General features: G+C 42.0%; 1 protein-coding gene across 4 annotated transcripts in view; it reads right to left on the reverse strand.

Annotated features, from left to right (window-relative positions):
• LOC117325252 (tubulointerstitial nephritis antigen-like) overlaps nt 1–25517 on the reverse strand; it is a 40507-nt gene extending 14990 nt beyond the window's left edge. Inside the window, exon 1 of one of the 4 annotated variants that reach the window (XM_033881362.1) lies at nt 24599–25513. In XM_033881362.1, the coding sequence (XP_033737253.1) occupies nt 24599–24914 (316 nt within the window). In that variant the 5' untranslated portion in view covers nt 24915–25513. Of the gene's footprint in view, nt 1–24598 lie in introns of all 4 variants that reach the window. The other 3 variants (XM_033881361.1, XM_033881363.1, XM_033881364.1) reach the window with 3 other exon arrangements.
• Nucleotides 25518–26362: the final 845 nt, after the last annotated feature.

Genomic DNA, 26362 nt, shown 5'->3' on the forward strand with positions numbered 1-26362 from the left:
CATAATTCGTTATTCCTTAAATACTAAGTAAACATTACACAGATAAAACGAGTTCATGCTACGTCACAGTCTCCCCTTATAAGTGAGACATTAATGTATATCGCAGTTTTTTCTGTAAAATAAAACCCGTGAGAGTTTGTACAATTATGTTTTGCATCATTTATAACGCCGAGAAGTATGTACTGTGATATGAAACACTCATCAAATGATACCTCCCAAGTAAAAGATTTCCAATCGAACGTCAGACCTACGTTTAAGTACAGTTCGTGAGAGTTGTCCCTATGATAAATTGCATGAAGAAATTAGCATGGAAAAGGATAGTATTTTTCTTCAACAAAGCAAATGATGGCGCAAAGATCCCTAGTGTCAGATTTCATGAGAATCGTTTCATTATTTACAGGGCGTGTCGTATCCCCTTAGAATCATTACCGATAACATGATCGAATGTGGAATCTGTGTATGTTACCACTGAAGGTTTTGGGTAGGAGGACAGGCCATTCCCTCTCACACCCTCACTGTCAACGACGAACATATCAGTTAGACGACATTCCTGAGAGACAAGCATGTTACAGTATAAAATATGCCATGAATCTTCCTTACAGACTATATCTCCAGGATACGAACTTCTTCTTTCTAGATTTATGATAATTACAATTCGCATAAATTATGTCAGCATTGTGAAGTGTGTGTATGATAAAGCGTAAACGGTAACAGTGGCTATCTGGTGAAATCTAGGCGGTATATAGGTTAGCAGTACAGACTGATGGCTCCAATAGATTAGCATTGTAATGTAGTTGGTGTTCGAGTATATTACTGTCAATCATTTCTATCTTCTTTATCAGTCGGTTATAAAGGGAAACTACTAACCATATTACCCGGCTGGTTGGAAACGATTTAAGATTAATCGTTTGGATTTTTAAATCAGAAGCGGGAGAAGGTATCAGAGTCGAGGTGGACCAGCTGGGGACGGCTGCCGAGTGAGCCAGCTTGAACCGTTACACGAGAACGAAAAATGTCCTTGACAATATTTTAGTTTAACACAACCCTGCAAGGCGTTGTCAACATTTCAGGATAAGCAAGATCAGCTACTCAAATTTTCGTGAAACATTCTCATAACCCGTTACTGACACTAGTTGCTGCATACTACCCACTATTTTAACATGTTACACTATGTACAATACCTGTAGGCGCGGTTATAATATTGACATTTAAACATACAACCCACTTTAAGACACTGTTTTAAAAGCTTGCCGACATATTAAGGACATTCTGTATAAGAAACACACATCATACTCACTGGGGATTTAATAAAAGTAATACGACACAGTGTCTAGACCAAGTCGGTAGTGCGGAACTTTATGGACTTACATGAAATGTAATCCACTGGCTAATAATGAAAAACTCTTAGAATTAATACCAATACCCAATGTATCACGTGGTGGTATGTATCCAATACCGAATGTATCACGTGGTGGTATGTATCATACAGTAATTCACCGATAACCTAAATGAATTATGACCTCTCATTTGACATCATTTATATAATAATCGGTTATTGGACAATCTCTGTATAGTTACGTCTTATTGGACATAATCTATATGAATATCTCATAAGGCATCCTCTAAATTTGTATATAATTTCGTCTAATTGGACATCCTCTATATAATTTCGTCTAATTGGACATCCTCTATATAATTACGTCTTATTGGACAAACTCTATATGATTACGTCTTATTGGACGTCTTCTATATAATTACGTCTTTTTGGACATCCTCTATATAATTACGTCTTATTGAATATCCTCTATATAATTACGTCTTATTGGACAAACTCTATATAATTACGTCATATCGGACATCCTCTATATAATTACGTCATATTGGACATCCTCTATATAATTACGTCTTATTGGACAAACTCTATATAATTACGTCTTATTGGACAAACTCTATATAATTACGTCTTATTGGACATCCTCTATATAATTACGTCTTATTGGACATACTCTATATAATTACGTCTTATTGGACATCCTCTTTATAATTACGTCTTATTGGACATCTTCTATATAATTACGTCTTATTGGACATCTTCTATATAATTACGTCATATTGAAAATCTCTATATCTCTCCTCTATATAATTACGTCTTATTGGACAAACTCTATATAATTACGTCTTATTGGACATCCTCTATATAATTACGTCTTATTGGACGTCTTCTATATAATTACGTCTTATTGGACGTCTTCTATATATATTACGTCTTATTGGACATCCTCTATATAATTACGTCTTATTGGACATCCTCTATATAATTACGTCTTATTGGACATCCTCTATATGATTATGTCATATTGGACATCCTCTATGTGAATACGTCATATTGGACATCTTCTATATAATTACGTCTTATTGGACATCCTCTATATAATTACGTCTTATTGGACATACTCTATATAATTACGTCTTATTGGACATCCTCTATATAATTATCTCTCATAGAAGAATCTCGTAATATCCAGTATCTTCACTAGTCCTCTATGATTGAAATGGACATCCTCTTTGTTATGTAGTACAATGTTACACTCTGATATGTACATGTATGAGATCGTTACGTGTTAGTACGTGTATGTATGACCCGATAAGAAGTGTGTAACAGTTCTATAAGTATGGTGTATACATCCTAGTTTTAGGTTACGTGTAGTAATTATTGGGAACACATATGTTCCGTAGTGTAGATAAGAAAGACTATTCCCATATGTGACACATCAAAAAACGATCATAGGAAAAAGTAATAACATGGTATTTCTTGCATAACATAATTAAACTTTCTGATAAGGCGGTGTGTAACTGAGATCGACTTAAGATATACAAAAACGTCGGCAACTCGGCATGCTGTTTTTCGTGAGCAGGGTTTTATATCATTAACGGCGATTTTTGTTTTATTTTGCCGACTATTGTGAAATGAAGTTATTGAAATATTAGAACTAAGACAAACTTTATTACAGAAAGTGTCCACATCACCTAAATAACTTTGACTTTTACTTCGACATTCATTTACATCGTCATTTTGCACCCCTCCTTTCTCTCCCCTACAACTGTGTCATGATCACTTTACGTTTGTCAACAAATCATCGACACTTCTTTATATCTCCCTACATTTTCCTCTAATTCCCAATCCTTCTCTATCTTTCTATCCTTTACTCCGCCTCCGTCCGACACACCATCCCGCCTCCGTACGACACACCATCCCGCCTCCGTCCGACACATTACCCCGCCTCCGTCCGACACATTACCCCGTCTCCGTCCGACACACCATCCCGCCTCCGTCCGACACACCACCCCCTCTCCGTCTGATACATCACCCCGCCGTCTCCGTCCAACACACCATCCCCTCTCCGTCCGATACATCACCCCGCCGTCTCCGTCCAACACACCATCCCCTCTCCGTCTGATACATCACCCCGCCGTCTCCGTCCAACACATCACCCCCTCTCCGTCCGACACACCACTCTGTCTCCATCCGACACATCACCCCCTCTCCGTCCGACACACCACACCCGTCTCCGTCCGATACATCACCCCGCCGTCTCCGTCCGACACACCACCCCGTCTCCGTCTGATACATCACCCCGCCGTCTCCGTCCAACACACCATCCCCTCTCCGTCCGATACATCCCCCGCCGTCTCCGTCCAACACATCACCCCCTCTCCGTCCGACACACCACATCGTCTCCGTCCGACACACCACCCCCTCTCCGTCCGACACATCACCCCGCCTCCGTCCGACACACCACTCTGTCTCCATCCAACACACCACATCGTGTCCGTCCGACACAACACTCTGTCTCCATCCGACACATCACTCTGTTTCCGTCCGACACACCACATCGTCTCCGTCCGACACACCATCCCCTCTCCGTCCGACACATCACCCTGTCTCTGTCCGATACAACACCCCGTCTCCGTCCGACACATCACCCCGCCTCCGTCCGACACACCACTCTGTCTCCATCCGACACATCACTCCGTTTCCGTCCGACACACCACATCGTCTCCGTCCGACACACCACACCGTCTCCGTCCGACACATCACCCCATGTCCGTCCGACACATCACTCCGTCACCCCGCCGTCTCCGTCCAACACACCACCCCCTCTCCGTCTGATACATCATCCTGCCGTCTCCGTCCAACACATCACCCCGCTGTCTCCGTCCAACACATCACCCCCTCTCCGTCCGACACACCACTCTGTCTCCATCCGACACATCATTCCGTTTCCGTCCGACACACCACATCGTCTCCGTCCGACACACCACACCGTCTCCGTCCGACACATCACCCCATGTCCGTCCGACACATCACTCCGTCACCCCGCCGTCTCCGTCCAACACACCATCCCCTCTCCGTCTGATACATCATCCCGCCGTCTCCGTCCAACACATCACCCCGCTGTCTCCGTCCAACACATCACCCCCTCTCCGTCCGACACACCACTCTGTCTCCATCCGACACATCACCCCCTCTCCGTCCGACACACCACTCTGTCTCCATCCGACACATCACTCCGTTTCCGTCCGACACACCACATCGTCTCCGTCCGACACAACACCCCCTCTCCGTCCGACACATCACCCTGTCCCTGTCCGATACACCACCCCGTCTCCGTCCGACACATCACCCCGCCTCCGTCCGACACACCACTCTGTCTCCATCCGACACATCACTCCGTTTCCGTCCGACACACCACATCGTCTCCGTCCGACACACCACCCCGTCTCCGTCCGACACATCACCCCATGTCCGTCCGACACATCACTCCGTCTCCGTCCGACGCATCACCCCGTCTCCGTCCGACACATCACTCCGTCTCCGTCCGACACACCACCCCGTGTCCGTCCGTCACATCACCCCGTTTCCGTCCAACAAATCACCACGTGTCCGTCCGACACATTAACCCGTCTCCGTCCGACACATCACCCCGTCTCCGTTCGACACACCACACCGTCTCCGTCCGACACATCATCCCATGTCCGTCCGACATATCATCCCGTCTCCATCTCGGAAACATCATCCCGTCGATGACACAGTTCTCACTCCCCAAATGTCGGGACGTGACAGCTACAGCGCGAATAACCTCGAGGTTGACATATGTGTCGTTATCTGGGTTGTGTAATATATCACAAATTTTTACACGCTCGATAAACTCCACACTACTGTAGAGTAACGCCTTCTACTTCATCTGCTTTATTTCAAAACCAAATAAATTTTCTTCACAATTCTGTTGCGATGAATGTTATCAACTTTTTCCGTCTCATAAACTTGTCATGTAACTGTTTTTACTAGAGGAACGAAACAGGAAAACGACATCAGGAAAGATTACAAAAATGACGAATGAAAATTATATGAATAGGAACATTATGATGCGATTAAAACATTTCGTATTTAGTCCTGATCAAACTGATAGGTGGGTTCATATCTAGCCCCGTACACAATGAGCTGGCCCCGTACACAATGACAGGAGGGGTCATATCTGGCCCCGTACACAATGACAGAAGAGGCCATATCTGGCCCCGTACACAATGACAGGAGGGGTCATATCTGGCCCCGTACATAATGACAGTGAGGTCATATCTGGCCCCGTACATAATGACAGTGAGGTCATATCTGGCCCCGTACATAATGACAGGAGGGGTCATATCTGGCCCCGTACACAATGACAGTGAGGTCATATCTGGCCCCGTACATAATGACAGGTTGGGTCATATCTGGCCCCGTACACAATGACAGAAGAGGTCATATCTGGCCCCGTACACAATGACAGAAGGGGTCATATCTGGCCCCGTACACAATGACAATAGGGGTCATATCTGGCCCCGTACACAATGACAGCAGAGGTCATATCTGGCCCCGTACATAATGACAGGTTGGGTCATATCTGGCCCCGTACACAATGACAGAAGAGGTCATATCTGGCCCCGTACATAATGACAGGTCGGGTCATATCTGGCCCCGTACACAATGACAGTGAGGTCATATCTGGCCCCGTACACAATGACAGGAGGGGTCATATCTGGCCCCGTACACAAAGACAGGAGGGTCATATCTGGTCCCGTACATAATGACAGGTCGGGTCATATCTGGCCCCGTACACAATGACAGGAGGGGTCATATCTGGCCCCGTACACAATGACAGTGAGGTTATATCTGGTCCCGTACATAATGACAGTAGGGGTCATATCTGACCCCGTACACAATGACAGTGAGGTCATATCTGGCCCCGTACACAATGACAGGTGAGGTCGTGTCTGGCCCCGTACACAAAGACAGGAGGGTCATATCTGGCCCCGTACACAATGACAGGTGAGGTCGTGTCTGGCCCCGTACACAAAGACAGGAGGGTCATATCTGGCCCCGTACACAATGACAGGTGAGGTCGTGTCTGGCCCCGTACACAATGACAGTAGGGGTCATATCTGACCCTGTACACAGTGACAGTAGGGTCATATCTGGCCCCGTACACAATGACAGTAGGGGTCATATCTGACCCTGTACACAATGACAGTAGGGGTCATATCTGACCCCGTATACAATGACAGGTCGGGTCATATCTGGCCCCGTACATAATGACAGTAGGGGTCATATCTGGCCCCGTACACAATGACAGGTCGGGTCATGTCTGGCCCCGTACATAATGACAGTAGGGGTCATATCTGGCCCTGTACATAATGACAGGAGTCATATCTGGCCCCGTACACAATGACAGGAGTCATATCTGGCCCCGTACACAATGACAGGAGGGGTCATATCTGTGCCCGTACACAATGACAGTAGGGGTCACATTTTTAGGGTATGTGAAATATGTTGGATTTACCAAAAGGCTGTCATTAACATAAATAAGTTTACAGAAGAAACCTTACACTAATGAGAAGCGCCTAGTGACCTCCAATATACACCACAACTCATTTACACTAAACAGTTATATGTCTGATGACTCTATCTCTTACCCCATACTTATACATACTTTATATACAAGTGCGTGCTCTGCCTTATCTGGGAACGTACATGTTGGTCTTTAAGAATTCAAGACGAGACAATACTGACGTTAGATTTATATTTGTATAATGTTAACTGTGTCTCGTCCAGATACTGAATCAGTCTCTGCCAGAGGTTGTTTTAAAATATTAAGTGGTAACCATGATATGCTCCGGGGAAGATTAACACTAGCTGGTCAGGTGACAAACCAAAGTTATCCACAATATCCTTAGGATAACTTTGAGTGGTCAAATTTCTGACAGGATACGGTCTTGACAAGATTTTGATTGTCTAACACCCAGGTTTGTGACTGTCTGACTGTATATTAACACCCAGGTTTGTGACTGTCTGACTGTATACTAACACCCAGGTGTGTGACTGTCTGACTGTATACTAACACCCAGGTGTGTGACTGTCTGACTGTATACTAACACCCAGGTGTGTGACTGTCTGACTGTATACTAACACCCAGGTTTGTGACTGTCTGACTGTATACTAACACCCAGGTTTGTGACTGTCTGACTGTATACTAACACCCAGGTTTGTGACTGTCTGACTGTATACTAACACCCAGGTTTGTGACTGTCTGACTGTATACTAACACCCAGGTGTGTGACCGTCTGACTGTATACTAACACTCAGGTGTGTGACCGTTTGACTGTATACTAACACCCAGGTTTTTGATTATATACGGGATATAAACAGACGTTAAATAGATGCAGGAATTGTAAGTGATACTATATCGAGGTAATCTGATAAAATTACACACAATGAGGGAGATATGTGGTTTTATTAACTCCTTAACTACCTAAGTATTACTAATGCTTCCATAAATAGGTTTACATATAGTCGGTTATGCGATATATTTGTCCATCTGACACGGAATTTCGACTTAGAACAAATTTAAATTCTGTCAACATTTGTGACATATAATTACGGGTAACCCTAGTCTGTACTATCAATACTACATCCTTTGTAGGTGACATTCGGGGGTCAGTGGTCACATGACCGGTGTCAGGTGTGGGCTGGTGAGGCTGGGGGTCGCGTGAATACAGAACACGAGAAATGCTGTACCGATATGACAGGGGACATGGACACTGACAGACAAGGCACAATGCGACACATTGTTCTGAAATAATGTGTGACAAGATAATCCCATGTAACATTTAACCGAGATTTTAAATGTAACATTGGCATATTTTACAAAGTGCAAATATTTTATTATAGAACATGTTAACCCAAGTACCGAAAGGGTAATATACATGTACCATAGGAAATGGCCATCATCATATACATAATAGTCAATTTCCGTTGTACGGCTGACTTGAGCTGACCTCGTCGTCTGACCACACCTTAAAGTAATTCCTATTCAAGCTAGGAATAACAAGAGGCCAATGGGCCTTAACGATCACCTAAGATTTCAGTTCCTGGGGGTCAGTCAAGCCAACACTGTACATAAAACCAAGGCGCATTGTCTACATGGTAACTTGTACACAAAACCAAGGCGCATTGTCTACATGGTAACTTGTACACAAAACCAAGACGCATTGTCAAGATGGTAACTTGTACACAAAACCAAGGCGCATTGTCTACATGGTAACTTGTACACAAAACCAAGGCGCATTGTCTACATGGTAACTTGTACACAAAACCAAGGCGCATTGTCTACATGGTAACCTGTACATAAAACCAAGGCGCATTGTCTACATGGTAACCTGTACACAAAACCAAGACGCATTGTCTACATGGTAACTTGTACACAAAACCAAGGCGCATTGTCTACATGGTAACTTGTACACAAAACCAAGGCGCATTATCTACATGGTAACTTGTACACAAAACCAAGACGCATTGTCACCATGGTAACTTGTACACAAAACAAAGACGCATTGTCAACATGGTAACTTGTACACAAAACCAAGGCGCATTGTCTACATTGTAACTTGTACACAAAACCAAGGCGCATTGTCTACATTGTAACTTGTACACAAAACCAAGGCGCATTGTCTACATGGTAACTTGTACACAAAACCAAGGCGCATTGTCTACAAGGTAACTTGTACACAAAACCAAGGCGCATTGTCTACATTGTAACTTGTACACAAAACAAGACGCATTGTCACCATATTTAATTGTATCACACTATCTCTACAGAACAAAGACGAATTGTCACCGTAGTAACTTGTATAACTACAAACCAATGCGCATTATCACCATGGTACCTTCTTTGACTTAAAAAACAAGTCGCATTATTAAAACCACACAACCAAGGGGCATTGTCATCGTGGTACATGTATTTGTATTACTACACTGTCACCATGGTTACGGGTATAACTACAAAACCAAGACGCATTGTCACCATGGTAACGTGTATAATTACAAAACCAAAGCGCACTGTAATCATAGTAACTTGTATTATTGTAAAACTAAAGCCGGCTTTCACTGAAGATGATGGGTTTATTAGTTAATTTCTGTTATCTGGGAGAGGATATAAACATAACTAATCATGATAATAAAAGGAAATACATGTTATCCTGACCCATAGCGATATCATGACGTAATTATTCAGACCCAAAATTATTCCACGGTAGAAATTTGAGAGTGTACTATCAAATTTGATATATTTTTTTCATCAAGTACATACCAGAAATGTGTGTGTAGATAAAAGTGTCATCCTTGACGATAATAACTATGATTACGACCAAATATTTGGGAGTTTTACATGTCTGTGTTCACGGAAAATGATAACATTGTACCGAGCCAGATTTCACAAGTCGATAAGTCACGTTTTAAATGTTGCCTGAAAGTATACTTTTATTAATATAAAATTTAGCAAATATTTCAAAATTTAACGGTGTCTACAGTTTGATGTTATCAACACTGTTAAAACGTCATAGTGAAGATGTACGCCTTTCACAGCACACGTTGAATATCCTAATTATCGCCTGGTTCAATACGGTATACCACAACAATGACTGTCCTATATAACATACCTTACATCATTTACAATTCGTTAGAATTTAGAACGGGTTGACAAGTTTGTGCCACTTTTTACATGATTGAAATTTCATTTATCGTTAACTTCCCTTTATTCAATTTATGAGGTACATGTACATCATTTTCTATTTTCTTTTTCAAGGAGCTCTTCGGTTTTGATTTTTAAAAAAACGCCGTGGACCATGTTGGAACATATTTCGCGAAAACACCATAATAGAATTGTGAGATTAGTCGATTAGATCATATGATTTGTATGTTTGTTGAGTTTGTTGTCAAGATCTCCAAACACTACACTGGCAAACCTGTGACGATTAGCTGTGCCCCACTGAGGCCAAATTTATCGAAGCGCTTTTCAGAACATATCATATGTATCGATGATGACTTCATCGAAATCACTGGTGGTTTATAACAAAAGTTTAGGGTCTCATATAACACTTAACCAGAAGAAAAAAATATGTTGGGTCCTTCAGCTCAAACTTTTCCCAGGGTAGCCATTGTGAAAATGGGTGAATTTCGCAGTAAAAATTCTCAAAAATCTGAAATGTTTACCTGTTAATTATTATGACCTGAACTTTTGAAAAAACAATTAATCGGACTTGCGAAATTTATATCAACATTTCCTATGGATAGTTACCTATCAGTCTACATATCTAAGGTTGGATATGATCAATGCTCTTTAACATTTCGAGACTTGTAAATGGTCCTTATCCTGTTGTCGGGATCTATGAATGTGTCTGGCACCGTCGGGAATTAGCAATGTGGATAACCCTTTTGTCGAGCCAATGTGTCTACGTCCTGTGGTAGGAACCTGTGTGAGTTTCTCGGCCCTGTGGTAGGAATCTGTGTGAGTTTCTCGGCCCTGTGATAGGAACCTGTGTGAGTTTCTCGGCCCTGTGGTAGGAACCTGTGTGAATGTCTCGGCCCTGTGGTAGGAACCTGTGTGAGTTTCTCGGCCCTGTTGTTGGAACCTGTGTGAGTTTCTCGGCCCTGTTGTTGGAACCTGTGTGAGTTTCTCGGCCCTGTGGTTGGAACCTGTGTGAGTTTCTCGGCCCTGTGGTTGGAACCTGTGTGAGTTTCTCGGCCCTGTTGTTGGAACCTGTGTGAGTTTCTCGGCCCTGTGGTTGGAATCTGTGTGAATGTATCGGCCCTGTGGTTGGAACCTTTGTGAGTGTCTCGGCTCGATGGTTGGAACCTGTGTGAGTTTCTCGGCCCTGTGGTTGGAACCTGTGTGAGTTTCTCGGCCCTGTGGTTGGAACCTGTGTGAGTTTCTCGGCCCTGTTGTTGGAACCTGTGTGAGTTTCTCGGCCCTGTGGTTGGAACCTGTGTGAATGTATCGGCCCTGTGGTTGGAACCTTTGTGAGTGTCTCGGCTCGATGGTTGGAACCTGTGTGAATGTCTCGGCCCTGTGGTTAGAACCTGTGTGAATGTATCGGCTCTGTGGTTGGAACCTGTGTGAATGTATCGGCCCTGTGGTTGGAACCTGTGTGAATGTATCGGCTCTGTGTTTGGAACCTTTGTGAGTTTCTCGGTCCTGTTGTTGGAATCTGTGTGAATGTCTCGGCCCTGTGGTAGGAACCTGTGTGAATGTCTCGGCCCTGTGGTAGGAACCTGTGTGAATGTCTCGGCCATGTTGTTAGAACCTGTGTGAATGTCTCGGCCCTGTGGTAGGAACCTGTGTGAATGTCTCGGCCCTGTTGTTGGAACATGTGTGAATGTCTCGGCTCTGTGGTAGGAACCTGTGTGAGTTTCTCGGCCCAGTGGTAGGAACCTGTGTGAGTTTCTCGGCCCTGTGGTAGGAACCTGTGTGAATGTCTCGGCCCTGTGGTTGGAACATGTGTGAATGTCTCGGCGCTGTGGTAGGAACCTGTGTGAGTTTCTCGGCCCAGTGGTAGAAACCTTTGTGAATGTCTCGGCCCTGTGGTAGGAACCTGTGTGAATGTCTCGGCCCTGTGGTAGAAACATGTGTGAATGTCTCGGCCCTGTGGTTGGAACCTGTGTGAATGTATCGGCTCTGTGGTTGGAACCTTTGTGAGTTTCTCGGTCCTGTTGTTGGAATCTGTGTGAATGTCTCGGCCCTGTGGTAGGAACCTGTGTGAATGTCTCGGCCCTGTGGTAGGAACCTGTGTGAATGTCTCGGCCCTGTTGTTAGAACATGTGTGAATGTCTCGGCCCTGTGGTAGGAACCTGTGTGAATGTCTCGGCCCTGTTGTTGGAACCTGTGTGAATGTCTCGGCTCTGTGGTAGGAACCTGTGTGAGTTTCTCGGCCCAGTGGTAGGAACCTGTGTGAGTTTCTCGGCCCTGTGGTAGGAACCTGTGTGAATGTCTCGGCCCTGTGGTTGGAACATGTGTGAATGTCTCGGCCCTGTGGTAGGAACCTGTGTGAATGTCTCGGCCCTGTGGTAGGAACCTGTGTGAATGTCTCGGCCCTGTGGTTAGAACATGTGTGAATGTCTTGGCCCTGTGGTAGGAACCTGTGTGAATGTCTCGGCCCTGTTGTTAGAACCTGTGTGAATGTCTCGGCCCTGTTGTTGGAACCTGTGTGAATGTCTCGGCCATGTTGTTAGAACCTGTGTGAATGTCTCGGCCCTGTGGTAGGAACCTGTGTGAATGTCTCGGCCCTGTTGTTGGAACCTATGTGAATGTCACGGCCCTGTGGTAGGAACCTGTGTGAATGTCTCGGCCATGTTGTTAGAACCTGTGTGATTTTCTCGGCCCTGTTGTTGGAACCTGTGTGAATGTCTCGGCCATGTTGTTAGAACCTGTGTGAATGTCTCGGCCCTGTGGTAGGAACCTGTGTGAATGTCTCGGCCCTGTTGTTGGAACCTATGTGAATGTCTCGGCCCTGTGGTAGGAACCTGTGTGAATGTCTCGGCCATGTTGTTAGAACCTATGTGAATGTCACGGCCCTGTGGTAGGAACCTATGTGAATGTCTCGGCCATGTTGTTAGAACCTGTGTGAATGTCTCGGCCCTGTTGTTGGAACCTTTGTGAGTTTCTCGGCCCTGTGGTTGGAATCTGTGTGAATGTCTCGGCCATGTTGTTAGAACCTGTGTGAATGTCTCGGCCCTGTGGTAGGAACCTGTGTGAATGTCTCGGCCCTGTGGTAGGAACCTGTGTGAATGTCTCGGCCCTGTGGTAGGAACCTGTGTGAATGTCTCGGCCCTGTGGTAGGAACCTGTGTGAATGTCTCGGCCATGTTGTTAGAACCTGTGTGAATGTCTCGGCCCTGTGGTAGGAACCTGTGTGAATGTCTCGGCCCTGTTGTTAGAACCTGTGTGAATGTCTCGGCCATGTTGTTAGAACCTATGTGAATGTCACGGCCCTGTGGTAGGAACCTGTGTGAATGTCTCGGCCCTGTTGTTGGAACCTGTGTGAGTTTCTCGGCTCAGTGGTAGGAACCTGTGTGAGTTTCTCGGCCCTGTGGTAGGAATCTGTGTGAGTTTCTCGGCCCTGTGGTAGGAATCTGTGTGAATGTCTCGGCCCTGTGGTTGGAATCTGTGTGAAAGTCTCGGCTCTGTGGTAGGAATCTGTGTGAATGTCTGTGTGGATGGAGTATATGTATATCTTGGCCCCGTGACCGTGATTTTTGTGATTAGTATGATGGCATCTCCGGCAACACGAGACGGCCACATGAATAACACATTTTTATAATGAAGACATTCGATATTGAAATCTAGCAAAATTACACCGAATGGAAAGTAAGCAATGTCCAGAGTTGTGTATGAAATATTAAGAATGTTGAGTACCTCGTGATTTATGGTGTGTAGTACTAACCAGACCAAACTAGACTAAACAGATCCTGTCGACCTTTACTATAGTGTATTGAACACGTCTGATAACTCTCCAGTACCGACCCATTATCTACCCCTTTATCAGAGCTCTTCGTGTGGTTTACTCGTACGGTATACTTATGTATACAAAACGTCGTGTAGCAGTTGGCTGATATCCCTGCAAATCCCAAACTCCTCCGTTTAACGCCATGTATCTGTCCTGAAAACATTCTTCTTATTATGATCAGATGTCTATATTAGTATGAAATAGGAGTCTTTTAATGAAGTGAAGTGCCTCCATTTATGCCATATTTGTGTAATACATGCATTATTCTATTTTTCTTATTGCTATTATATAGGTATATAAAATCAAATCCGGTCAAACAATTGCTCCTACATGTATTGCAAGCTATAGACACGTGTGAGCATAACAGCTATTTTACAGGTTTGATTGATTTGTGTGACTTGTTCGCTGCTTCATCTTACCACAAAGTAACTTTACAGAATCTGATGAAACTCTCATCTTACCACAAAGTAACTTTACAGATGAAACTCTCATCTTACCACAAAGTAACTTTACAGATGAAACTCTCAACATCTTACCACAAAATAACTCTTGAGATGAGTCTCTTAGCATCTTACCACAAAATAGCTCTTCAGATGAAACTATCAGCATCTGACTACAAAATAACTCTACAGATTAAACTCTTATCTTATCAAAAGTAACTCTACAGATGGAAGTGTCAGCATCTTACCACAAAATAACTCTACAGATGAAACTCTCATCTTACCGTAAGGTAACTCTACAAATGAAACTCTCAGCATCTTACCACAAAGTAACTTTACAGATGAAACTCCCATCTGACCACAAAATAACTTTACAGGGGAAACTCCCACCTTACCACAGAATAACTCTACAGATGCAACTCTCATCTTACCACAAAATAACTCTACTGATGAAACTCTCAGCATATACAGTAAATGTATTGATATTATTGAGAAACGACATGACCAGACAACCATTGATGGGTATTGGTCGTTTTTATTTTCATTATTTTCCGATAAAGATATTTACATGTGTATACAATTTACTGATCTAGTTTAGAAATAAGGAGGTTTCGGCTGGCATGTTGAGTATAGACTAATGAACAGACGGGTACCAGGCAGTGTTACATCAATAGAAAGATACATAGTCTTTGTCCAAGAGTAGTTCTCGTGGAGGAGGAGAGCATGTATTTTTGATGTAAGCAAACTACCTCCAAGCTTATAATTACAAACGATGGTTACCGGAATGCAGATTTGTAGTATCGAGACTGACCATCAGATGGTTCCCGGGGTACAGAATTGTAGTATCGAGACTGACCATCAGATGGTTACCGGAATGCAGATTTGTAGTATCGAGACTGACCATCAGATGGTTACCGGAATGCAGATTTGTAGTATCGAGACTGACCATCAGATGGTTACCGGAATGCAGATTTGTAGTATCGAGACTGACCATCAGATGGTTACCGGAGTGCAGATTTGTAGTATCGAGACTGACCATCAGATGGTTACCGGAGTGCAGATTTGTAGTATCGAGACTGACCATCAGATGGTTACCGGAATGCAGATTTGTAGTATCGAGACTGACCATCATATGGTTATCGGAGTGCAGATTTGTAGTATCGAGACTGACCATCAGATGGTTACCGGAGTGCAGATTTGTAGTATCGAGACTGACAATCAGATGGTTACCGGAATGCAGATTTGTAGTATCGAGACTGACCATCAGATGGTTACCGGAGTGCAGATTTGTAGTATCGAGACTGACCATCAGATGGTTACCGGAGTGCAGATTTGTAGTATCGAGACAGACCATCAGATGGTTACCGGAATGCATATTTGTAGTATCGAGACAGACAATCAGATGGTTACCGGAATGCAGATTTGTAGTATCGAGACTGACCATCAGATGGTTACCGGAATGCAAATTTGTAGTATCGAGACTGACCATCAGATGGTTACCGGAGTGCAGATTTGTAGTATCGAGACTGACCATCAGATGGTTACCGGAGTGCAGATTTGTAGTATCGAGACTGACCATCAGATGGTTACCGGAATGCAGATTTGTAGTATCGAGACTGACCATCATATGGTTATCGGAGTGCAGATTTGTAGTATCGAGACTGACCATCAGATGGTTACCGGAGTGCAGATTTGTAGTATCGAGACTGACAATCAGATGGTTACCGGAATGCAGATTTGTAGTATCGAGACTGACCATCAGATGGTTACCGGAGTGCAGATTTGTAGTATCGAGACTGACCATCAGATGGTTACCGGAGTGCAGATTTGTAGTATCGAGACAGACCATCAGATGGTTACCGGAATGCATATTTGTAGTATCGAGACAGACCATCAGATGGTTACCGGAGTGCAGATTTGTAGTATCGAGACTGACCATCAGATGGTTACCGGAGTGCAGATTTGTAGTATCGAAACTGACCATCAGATGGTTACCGGAATGCAGATTTGTAGTATCGAGACTGACCATCAGATGGTTACCGGAGTGCAGATTTGTAGTATCGAGACTGACCATCAGATGGTTACCGGAATGCAGATTTGTAGTATCGAGACTGACCATCAGATGGTTACCGGAATGCAGATTTGTAGTATCGAGACTGACCATCAGATGGTTACCGGAGTACAGATTTGTAGTATCGAGACTGACCATCAGATGGTTATCGGAGTGCAGATTTGTAGTATCGAGACTGACCATCAGATGGTTATCGGAGTGCAGATTTGTAGTATCGAGACAGACCATCAGATGGTTACCGGAGTGCAGATTTGTAGTATCGAGACTGACCATCAGATGGTTACCGGAGTGCAGATTTGTAGTATCGAGACTGACCATCAGATGGTTACCGGAGTGCAGATTTGTAGTATCGAGACTGACCATCAGATGGTTACCGGAGTGCAGATTTGTAGTATCGAGACTGACCATCAGATGGTTATCGGAGTGCAGATTTGTAGTATCGAGACTGACCATCAGATGGTTACCGGAATGCAGATTTGTAGTATCGAGACTGACCATCAGATGGTTACCGGAGTGCAGATTTGTAGTATCGAGACTGACCATCAGATGGTTACAGGAATGCAGATTTGTAGTATCGAGACTGACCATCAGATGGTTACCGGAGTGCAGATTTGTAGTATCGAGACTGACCATCAGATGGTTACCGGAGTGCAGATTTGTAGTATCGAGACTGACCATCAGATGGTTACCGGAATGCAGATTTGTAGTATCGAGACTGACCATCAGATGGTTACCGGAGTGCAGATTTGTAGTATCGAGACTGACCATCAGATGGTTACCGGAATGCAGAATTGTAGTATCGAGACTGACCATCAGATGGTTACCGGAGTGCAGATTTGTAGTATCGAGACTGACCATCAGATGGTTACCGGAATGCAGATTTGTAGTATCGAGACTGACCATCAGATGGTTACCGGAATGCAGATTTGTAGTATCGAGACTGACCATCAGATGGTTACCGGAGTGCAGATTTGTAGTATCGAGACTGACCATCAGATGGTTACCGGAATGCAGAATTGTAGTATCGAGACTGACCATCAGATGGTTACCGGAGTGCAGATTTGTAGTATCGAGACTGACCATCAGATGGTTACCGGAATGCAGAATTGTAGTATCGAGACTGACCATCAGATGGTTACCGGAGTGCAGATTTGTAGTATCGAGACAGACCATCAGATGGTTACCGGAATGCAGATTTGTAGTATCGAGACTGACCATCAGATGTGTTACCGGAGTGCAGATTTGTAGTATCGAGACTGACCATCAGATGGTTACCGGAGTGCAGATTTGTAGTATCGAGACTGACCATCAGATGGTTACCGGAATGCAGATTTGTAGTATCGAGACTGACCATCAGATGGTTACCGGAATGCAGAATTGTAGTATCGAGACTGACCATCAGATGGTTACCGGAGTGCAGATTTGTAGTATCGAGACTGACCATCAGATGGTTACCGGAATGCAGATTTGTAGTATCGAGACTGACCATCAGATGGTTACCGGAATGCAGATTTGTAGTATCGAGACTGACCATCAGATGGTTACCGGAGTGCAGATTTGTAGTATCGAGACTGACCATCAGATGGTTACCGGAATGCAGAATTGTAGTATCGAGACTGACCATCAGATGGTTACCGGAGTGCAGATTTGTAGTATCGAGACTGACCATCAGATGGTTACCGGAATGCAGAATTGTAGTATCGAGACTGACCATCAGATGGTTACCGGAGTGCAGATTTGTAGTATCGAGACAGACCATCAGATGGTTACCGGAATGCAGATTTGTAGTATCGAGACTGACCATCAGATGTGTTACCGGAGTGCAGATTTGTAGTATCGAGACTGACCATCAGATGGTTACCGGAGTGCAGATTTGTAGTATCGAGACTGACCATCAGATGGTTACCGGAATGCAGATTTGTAGTATCGAGACTGACCATCAGATGGTTACCGGAGTGCAGATTTGTAGTATCGAGACTGACCATCAGATGGTTACCGGAATGCAGATTTGAAGCCTCGAGACTGACCATCAGATGGTTACCGGGGTCCAGATTTGAAGCCTCGAGACTGACCATCAGATGGTTACCGGAGTGCAGATTTGGAGTGATATTCGGAATGTAAAGGAACGCTTTTGAGTGTTTAGGACAAATTATAGCCTCGCATTGTAATTTCAGGTCTTCCGGTACTAAAAGCTAATCACTAAAGTGTATGTGTACACATTTAAAGTGAGTTACCCTATAATTATAGACACGTCCGGTGGATCCGATAGAAGCGAGTGATTGCTGTCAAGTAGAAACACAAGGGGTTTACAAGGGGATACTCGGTAACAAATAGTTGAGGACGGAAACCCCAGGCTTAGGGTTAAAGGGCGCGACGATCTTTAGAATATCGTGTGTGGTGCACTTTTGTATTTAAAAGTGTAAAGGAATCAGGTCTTTGTCAGGTCTTTGTTGATTTTTATTTGAAATTTTCAATATTGTCTTTCAAAATTACTGAATATATGCAATCAAGTGTACATAGTCACCGTATGGGTAGATGAACTACATGTAAATCTGACAAAGCAATTTAAGATTTCTTATTGGCAACGATATCAAAATTACACTTGCTGAAAACATAATTCAAATCAGTGATCATCGTTATAACACAAGAGAATATAGAACGAATGATAATGGTGGCTATAAAAATATTTGTCGTCTCCATCAGTTTGTCTTCTTATCATTAATTGGCAGTAAGTTATGACTGAGTGTTATTTATAAAGACTAATAAGTCAAACTGTTACAGCGAAGCTTTATCGGGTTCTAATGAAGGAACTGGAACTGAAGTTCTATATACAGGTGATGTTTTATATGTATATGTAAGTCAGATGTAAACAGTGTACACGTTTATTGACGAGGTGTCAGGTGTAACAGGTAAACAGTGTACACGTTTATTGACGAGGTGTCAGATGTAACAGGTAAACAGTGTACACGTTTATTGACGAGGTAGCAAATGTAACAGGTAAACAGTGTACACGTTTATTGACGAGGTAGCAAATGTAACAGGTATGGTTCGTGAGTATGAATACCACGGACACCGTTTTGTAACCTGGATATATAACTACTTATGTGTACATATCTAACACATTTCATGGTAACACATCAGACCATCTCTCTGTCTGATATATAACTACTTATGTGTACATATCCAACACATTTCACGGTAACACATCAGAACATCTCTCTGTCTGATATATAACTACTTATGTGTACATATCCAACACATGTCACGGTAACACATCAGAACATCTCTCTGTCTGATATATAACTACTTATGTGTACATATCCAACACATTTCACGGTAACACATCAGAACATCTCTCTGTCTGATATATAACTACTTATGTGTACATATCCAACACATGTCACGGTAACACATCAGAACATCTCTCTGTCTGATATATAACTACTTATGTGTACATATCCAACACATGTCACGGTAACACATCAGAACATCTCTCTGTCTGATATATAACTACTTATGTGTACATATCTAACACATGTCACGTAACACATCAGAACATCTCTCTGTCTGATATATAACTACTTATGTGTACATATCTAACACATTTCACGGTAACACATCAGAACATCTCTCTGTCTGATATATAACTACTTATGTGTACATATCTAACACATTTCACGGTAACACATTAGAACATCTCTCTGTCTCACTGACACTGACGTAACCTATACCCCAACACCCAGGTCCCAACCAGGTATTACAGTCACAAGTTACGCGATTTCCTTCTGAGTTTTGTTCTGTAAATGTGTGATTTGACGGACAGGAGGTTCCGCGTCTCTGTTGATGAATTAACCACCTAATGTCACTCTATCTTCTGTACTGTACCATTACCTCAGTACATTTAGCATTTTCACTTTGTCAACATGAAAAATAACGACAGTAGTGATTTATTAATGTAATCGGCGCTTTTATCACCACGACAAAGCAAAAATGTGTATCACGAAAAAAAGCCCTCACTAATAAGGGTGCAATAAAGTACTGTCTTTGTTTTAATATTTTTCTAGCGACAATGCGAAAAACCGAGCACGGCCGTAAACATCCACGAAAGGGAGTACATTACTTATATAAATATCACAGGAAACATCCACGAAAGGGAGTACATTACTTATATAAATATCACAGGAAACATCCACGAAAGGGAGTACATTACTTATATAAATATCACAGGAAACATCCACGAAAGGGAGTACACTACTTAAATAAATATCACAGGAAACATCCACGAAAGGGAGTACATTACTTATATAAATATCACAGGAAACATCCACGAAAGGGAGTACATTACTTAAATAAATATCACAGGAAAGTTCTAACCTACTCGATGTTAATTGATTCGAAAACTGAAGCTACAATGCTGCATCTCTGACATCAAGATAGATATTGTTGACAGACAGATGCCGTCAAACGGAACGAAGGAGGCAGGATATGATGTATTGGCTCAAGTCTACCGATGCTTATTTATAGGGAACTCGGATTTAAATAGAACCATTCACTACATCACGTCGAATACAATTTCCTATTTCGTATAACTGATCGCATTTCTGAACCTTATCGGACTAGAAACCTAGTCTACTTAAAACTGTTGTTAACGTCGAGTGTGTGTTATATCAACGAACATCAGAATTACTCCGTACACGAGTACCCCACACTTGTACTTCTTACGATCGCAATTATGTACATGTTTCCCACGATTATCACTGGTCAATGAACTGTGTTGGGTGGGGACGCTTCCACCACGTCCGAGAGTGGGGATAGGATCACGTTACCACATCCGGGACGGGAGAAGGTCACAATTCCACGTCCGGGGCGGGAGATGGTAACAATTCCACGTCCGGGGCGGGAGAAGGTCACAATTCCACGTCCGGGGCGGGAGATGGTCACAATTCCACGTCCAGGACGGGAGATGGTCACAATTCCACGTCCAGGACGGGAGAGTGTCACTTTCTTTACTTGGTTCCACTAATTATATTTCGTATAAGTGTGGAATCATTACAGTAAATCGTATCGAAAAACACACACACATCAGTTGTCAATGAATTACTACAACATCAGTTTTATAACGACTTAAAATGTTATACAGAATAATTATCGCTGTATAACACAGGATGATTCGGTTTATTATACCAATTCCTATACTGGTACACAACTTATGAGAATAGGTGAGGATTATACGTAATTAGTTCAAAGGTGCGCTTTGTTATCCACTGGGATTCATGTCATTAATTCAAATAGATTACACACCGATTGGTTTTTGAAATATAAATATCCTTACAACCAGCAGACTTTCATCTATTGTGGGTAATGATGGTAGACTTAATGCTGGCTGTAGTACTGGTGAATCACGCCTGCCAAAGTTTGTTTTTTCTCGCTAAAGATGCATTATATGTACTCTTGCTAAAACCACGTGAGCTAATGTAAATCCGGAACACAGACATATTTTTTCCTGCGTTCTTTAAAATAATATCGTTTAAAAACTTCGGGCACCAAACTGAATGTGATCTAGAAAACTTCGGGCCATCCAAACTGAATGTGGATCTAGAAAACTTCGGACACCAAACTGAATGTGATCTAGAAAACTTCGGACATCAAACTGAATGTGATCTAGAAAACTTCAGACATCAAACTGAATGTGATCTAGAAAACTTCGGACACCAAACTGAATGTGATCTAGAAAACTTCAGACACCAAACTGAATGTGATCTCGATAGAGAGCCATCAGGCACCAAACTGAATGTGATTTATAACAGATCTAGGTATCCTCGCGACGATATATGCGACCGAGAGAGTCATAAAGCATGAGAGATGCCGTGGTAATATAAACAGCCTTGGTCATTATACGAACTTAAGCCGAGAAAGTTTTCAATCTTGAAGCATGAACCTGCGCGTGCAGAAGTCTGCCTCGAGGTCACGATTAAGATATGGAACTTTCAAAGCCATAAACCTTTTCCCTAGTATTAAAATGGCACCAGTAATGTAGGGGAGAATTTCCTTATTAGTTTGTCGGATTAATTGGTGTGGTAATGTTTCGTTAAAAAGATTACTTTTAAATGGATTTTGTTTGAGATTGGTCTAGTGGGAACATTAAATTCGTGTTACCGTGATAAAAAAAAACCAGTTAAGCTCGTAAAACGTACATTATAAAAAGCTTAAATTTAAATTTCATTTTCTGTCGTTGATATGAAATACGTTATCATACCAATTCTATGTAATGTGAATCCTTGTTCAAAGAAGAAAAACGTTACACATGCAGAATCGGCGTTATCGGAAAACTCATGAGAAGATTGTAATTGTACAGTTGTCATCAGAATCGGCGTTATCGGAAAGCTTGTGGGAATATTGTACATATACAGTTGTCATAAGAACCAGCTTTATCGGAGAGCCAGTTTTGTTTGAGAACATTGTACATGTACAGTTGTCATCTAAAATGGTCTCCATTCCTATCTGTTGTTCCCTTTTGTATCTATTGTTTCCTTGCGTATCTATTGATTTCGTTTCGTATCTATTGTTTCCTTTCGTATTTATTGTTTCCTTTCGAATCTATTGTTTTCTTTTCGTATCTATTGGTTCCTTTCGAATCTATTGTTTTCTTTTCGTATCTATTGTTTTCTTATTGTATCTATTGTTTCCTAACGTATCTATTGTTTTCTTTTCGTATCTATTGTTTCCTTTTCGAATCTATTGTTATCTTTTCGTATCTATGGTTTCCTTTCGTATCTATTGTTTCCTAACGTATCTATTGTTTTCTTTTCGTATCTATTGTTTCCTTTTCGAATATATTGTTATCTTTTCGTATCTATTGGTTCCTTTCGTATCTATTGTTTTCTTTTCGTATCTATTGTTTCCTTTCGTACCTATTGTTTTCTTTTCGTATCTATTGTTTCCCTTTGTACCTATTGTTTTCTTTTCGTATCTATTGTTTCCCTTTGTACCTATTGTTTTCTTTTCGTATTTATTGGTTCCCTTCGTATCTATTGATTTCGTTTCGTATCTATTGTTTCCTTTCGTATTTATTGTTTCATTCGTATCTATTGTTTCATTCGTATCTATTGTTTCCTTTCTTATCTATTGTTTCCTTTCGTTCCTATTGTTTTCTTTTCGTATCTATTGGTTCCTTTCGTATCTATTGATTTCGTTTCGTATCTATTGTTTCCTTTCGTATTTATTGTTTCATTCGTATGTATTGTTTCATTTTCGTATCCTTGTTTCCTTTCGTATCTATTGTTTTCTTTCGTATCTATTGTTTTCTTTCGTATCTTTATTTTATATATTAATTAATAGTCTGTCTTTTATTCAGGACACCACGTGGTACTTACAGTACAATCAAAGAGAAATACTAAATCAATGTTTATATGCTATATATAAACAACTAGCATTGTACTGGTATTATTATTATACTACAATATATAAATATACATGTAGTATACTTATATATAATGAAGTAACACAATATGATAATACTATGTAATATACCAGTGATACTATATTATACTACATGCCAACACAATACACAATACCAATGCATGTAATACTCTAGTATACTACTCATATATTATATGCTCATATTAATAGCCCTAAATAATACCACAGATAATTCCGCACGAGCAGATATGTGTGGAGGATTTAGTGATTACTAAAGAAATAGGTGGAAGTTACAGGTACAATTCGGATGTGTCTCCCAGGAGTCACGCCGCCTTATAGATACCTAATAAATGGAGGGGACTGTCTTTGAAGATTACATATATCTGTGTACTTAAGATGGTGGTCAATACCCAATAGTCTTATTATATCGGCCCGTTATCTTTCTTGAGGGATACACATAACTTTTGAGTGTCAGATAAAACATGAACCATTCGTGGCTCAGTCAATGTGTGTTGATGGATTTACATCAAGAACTGAGGATCTGACATTGGCTTTGAGACGGAATGACCTTTCAAGACCATGACATATTTACTTGTGACAGTCGTACTGTATTAGCTCCAATCATTTTGTATCCAGAGATTGACCAACTCCTGGTTTAATTCTCTAGATTCCGAAAATTAGAGGAAGGTTTCCCCGTTTCATTTATTTGACAAATATCGGAAATAGAGTGTTTAACACCCCACGATTGACCAATTGACTGTTTAATGGATGTAGATATATATAAACCTACTTACGTGTGATGGGTTCCGGATTGATTCCATGACAGAAGCTGAAGAAGTCGGGACAACAGTCGGACGCTGTCTCGTTACAGAACACGTCACAATAACAGATAGAGTCCAGTATAGGGACAGTACACGTATCGTCTCTCCCCGGACAACATTGTCCGTCCGGACGGGTGGCACAATAAGGTCCGCTCACATCATCAGCTACCTCAATAAACCTCTTACTCCGGGATAATTTCCGCCCCACCCTCTCGTCCCCCAGGACCGGGACGGATATAAGAATAGTCGTAACAAATACCAACACACACCTGAACACTAAACGATCCATCGTTAACACAATGTATGTGGCCCAATTTAGTTATAATAGGTGTAAATCCGATAGAATTTCGTTACAATTCATATCAACCAAAATTTGCTAGTTTCACATGTCGATTAGACTATTAATTCCACACTTTAATGCGTAATTCTTATAACTATATCCCATTCCACAACGATTTGGATTTTGACACTGGTCATTCGTTGTCATCCCTTGGTTCAGGTACGCCGTTCCATGTGTTAGCGGGGTTGGAGCTGAAATCCGTCCCAGCACCTATATATCTACCACACTACGAGGGTCACGTACTCGACTACTATACCTATGTGTATTACAGGGCGCAAATAAACCGCTGAACATGCTAAAATGGGCCCTGTTAACTGTGTATGCACAAAAGATTTATGAAAATTTCATCATATTATTTATTATACTTACAGTACAGCCCTGAGGTAAGACTAAAAGTCATATGTGTCACACGTGTTAAATCCCTTTGACCTAATATTTAAATCACCAACACAAGTGTATATCATTATGAGAAAATGATATGTTGACATTCTGATAACTAATACCTTAAATCGATTACGTCACCGCCGTGTGTGTATCATAAATTGTGTCCGATATGAATGGCAGGGTTTCTAACGACACCGGACATTGGTCAGCGGAGATAAAACGACACACTAATCTCTCCGGCCTGAGGACAAGTCAATATTTGAGTGAGAATACTTCTAGGTCAGGTACATAGCCGTGCAGTACGGTAACCGACTCGTTACAGTCGCCGAGATCATTAAAGAATTCGAGATAACGGGAACACGATCTCACAAAACAATACAAATGTAAGTTATTTTGTATGGAACGATGTGTGACGGTCGTATTTGATTTAATGATATTTGACGATACATTTCTAGTACAAGATGCTGTATCCTCTACACCAGACTCAGTACAAGAGCAAACCAAACATTGTTTAAACATCAATGATTTATGGTATATGTGTTACTTAGCTTTTACATACATTTGTACATGTATATTAAATGAATTATCACAATAAATTATTTTGAATCATGCGGCGAGGACGAGTTAATGTAAAATTATATCTGACAAAGCAATTCCCAGAAATGGAATGTCTCGTGAACTGACTGTATTAGGTATATCTTGGACGTTTACGAAAAGTTGTGCTACCGGATTAAAAATCTGATTGATCAATGTAACACGCAATAGCGATTTATGCAGTTACACTGTCTTTCTTTCCACGAACTATTTTTTTTCCGGAAACAGTTGCTTGTACTCGCAAGAACATGTCCCAGTGACAGCACGGAAGTTGACATAAGAATGTGATCTCTGAAAAGTTAAATTAAAAACGGAAATATAGGTATCAAACTGCCTTCATCGGAAAGTGATTGATGTGATTGGCACTGCGTAATACGAAGTAACATAAGACAATGTAATATGTGCGGTGTTATATATGT

This window comes from Pecten maximus, chromosome 4, assembly GCF_902652985.1.
Source record: "Pecten maximus chromosome 4, xPecMax1.1, whole genome shotgun sequence".
Classification (NCBI taxonomy): domain Eukaryota; kingdom Metazoa; phylum Mollusca; class Bivalvia; order Pectinida; family Pectinidae; genus Pecten; species Pecten maximus.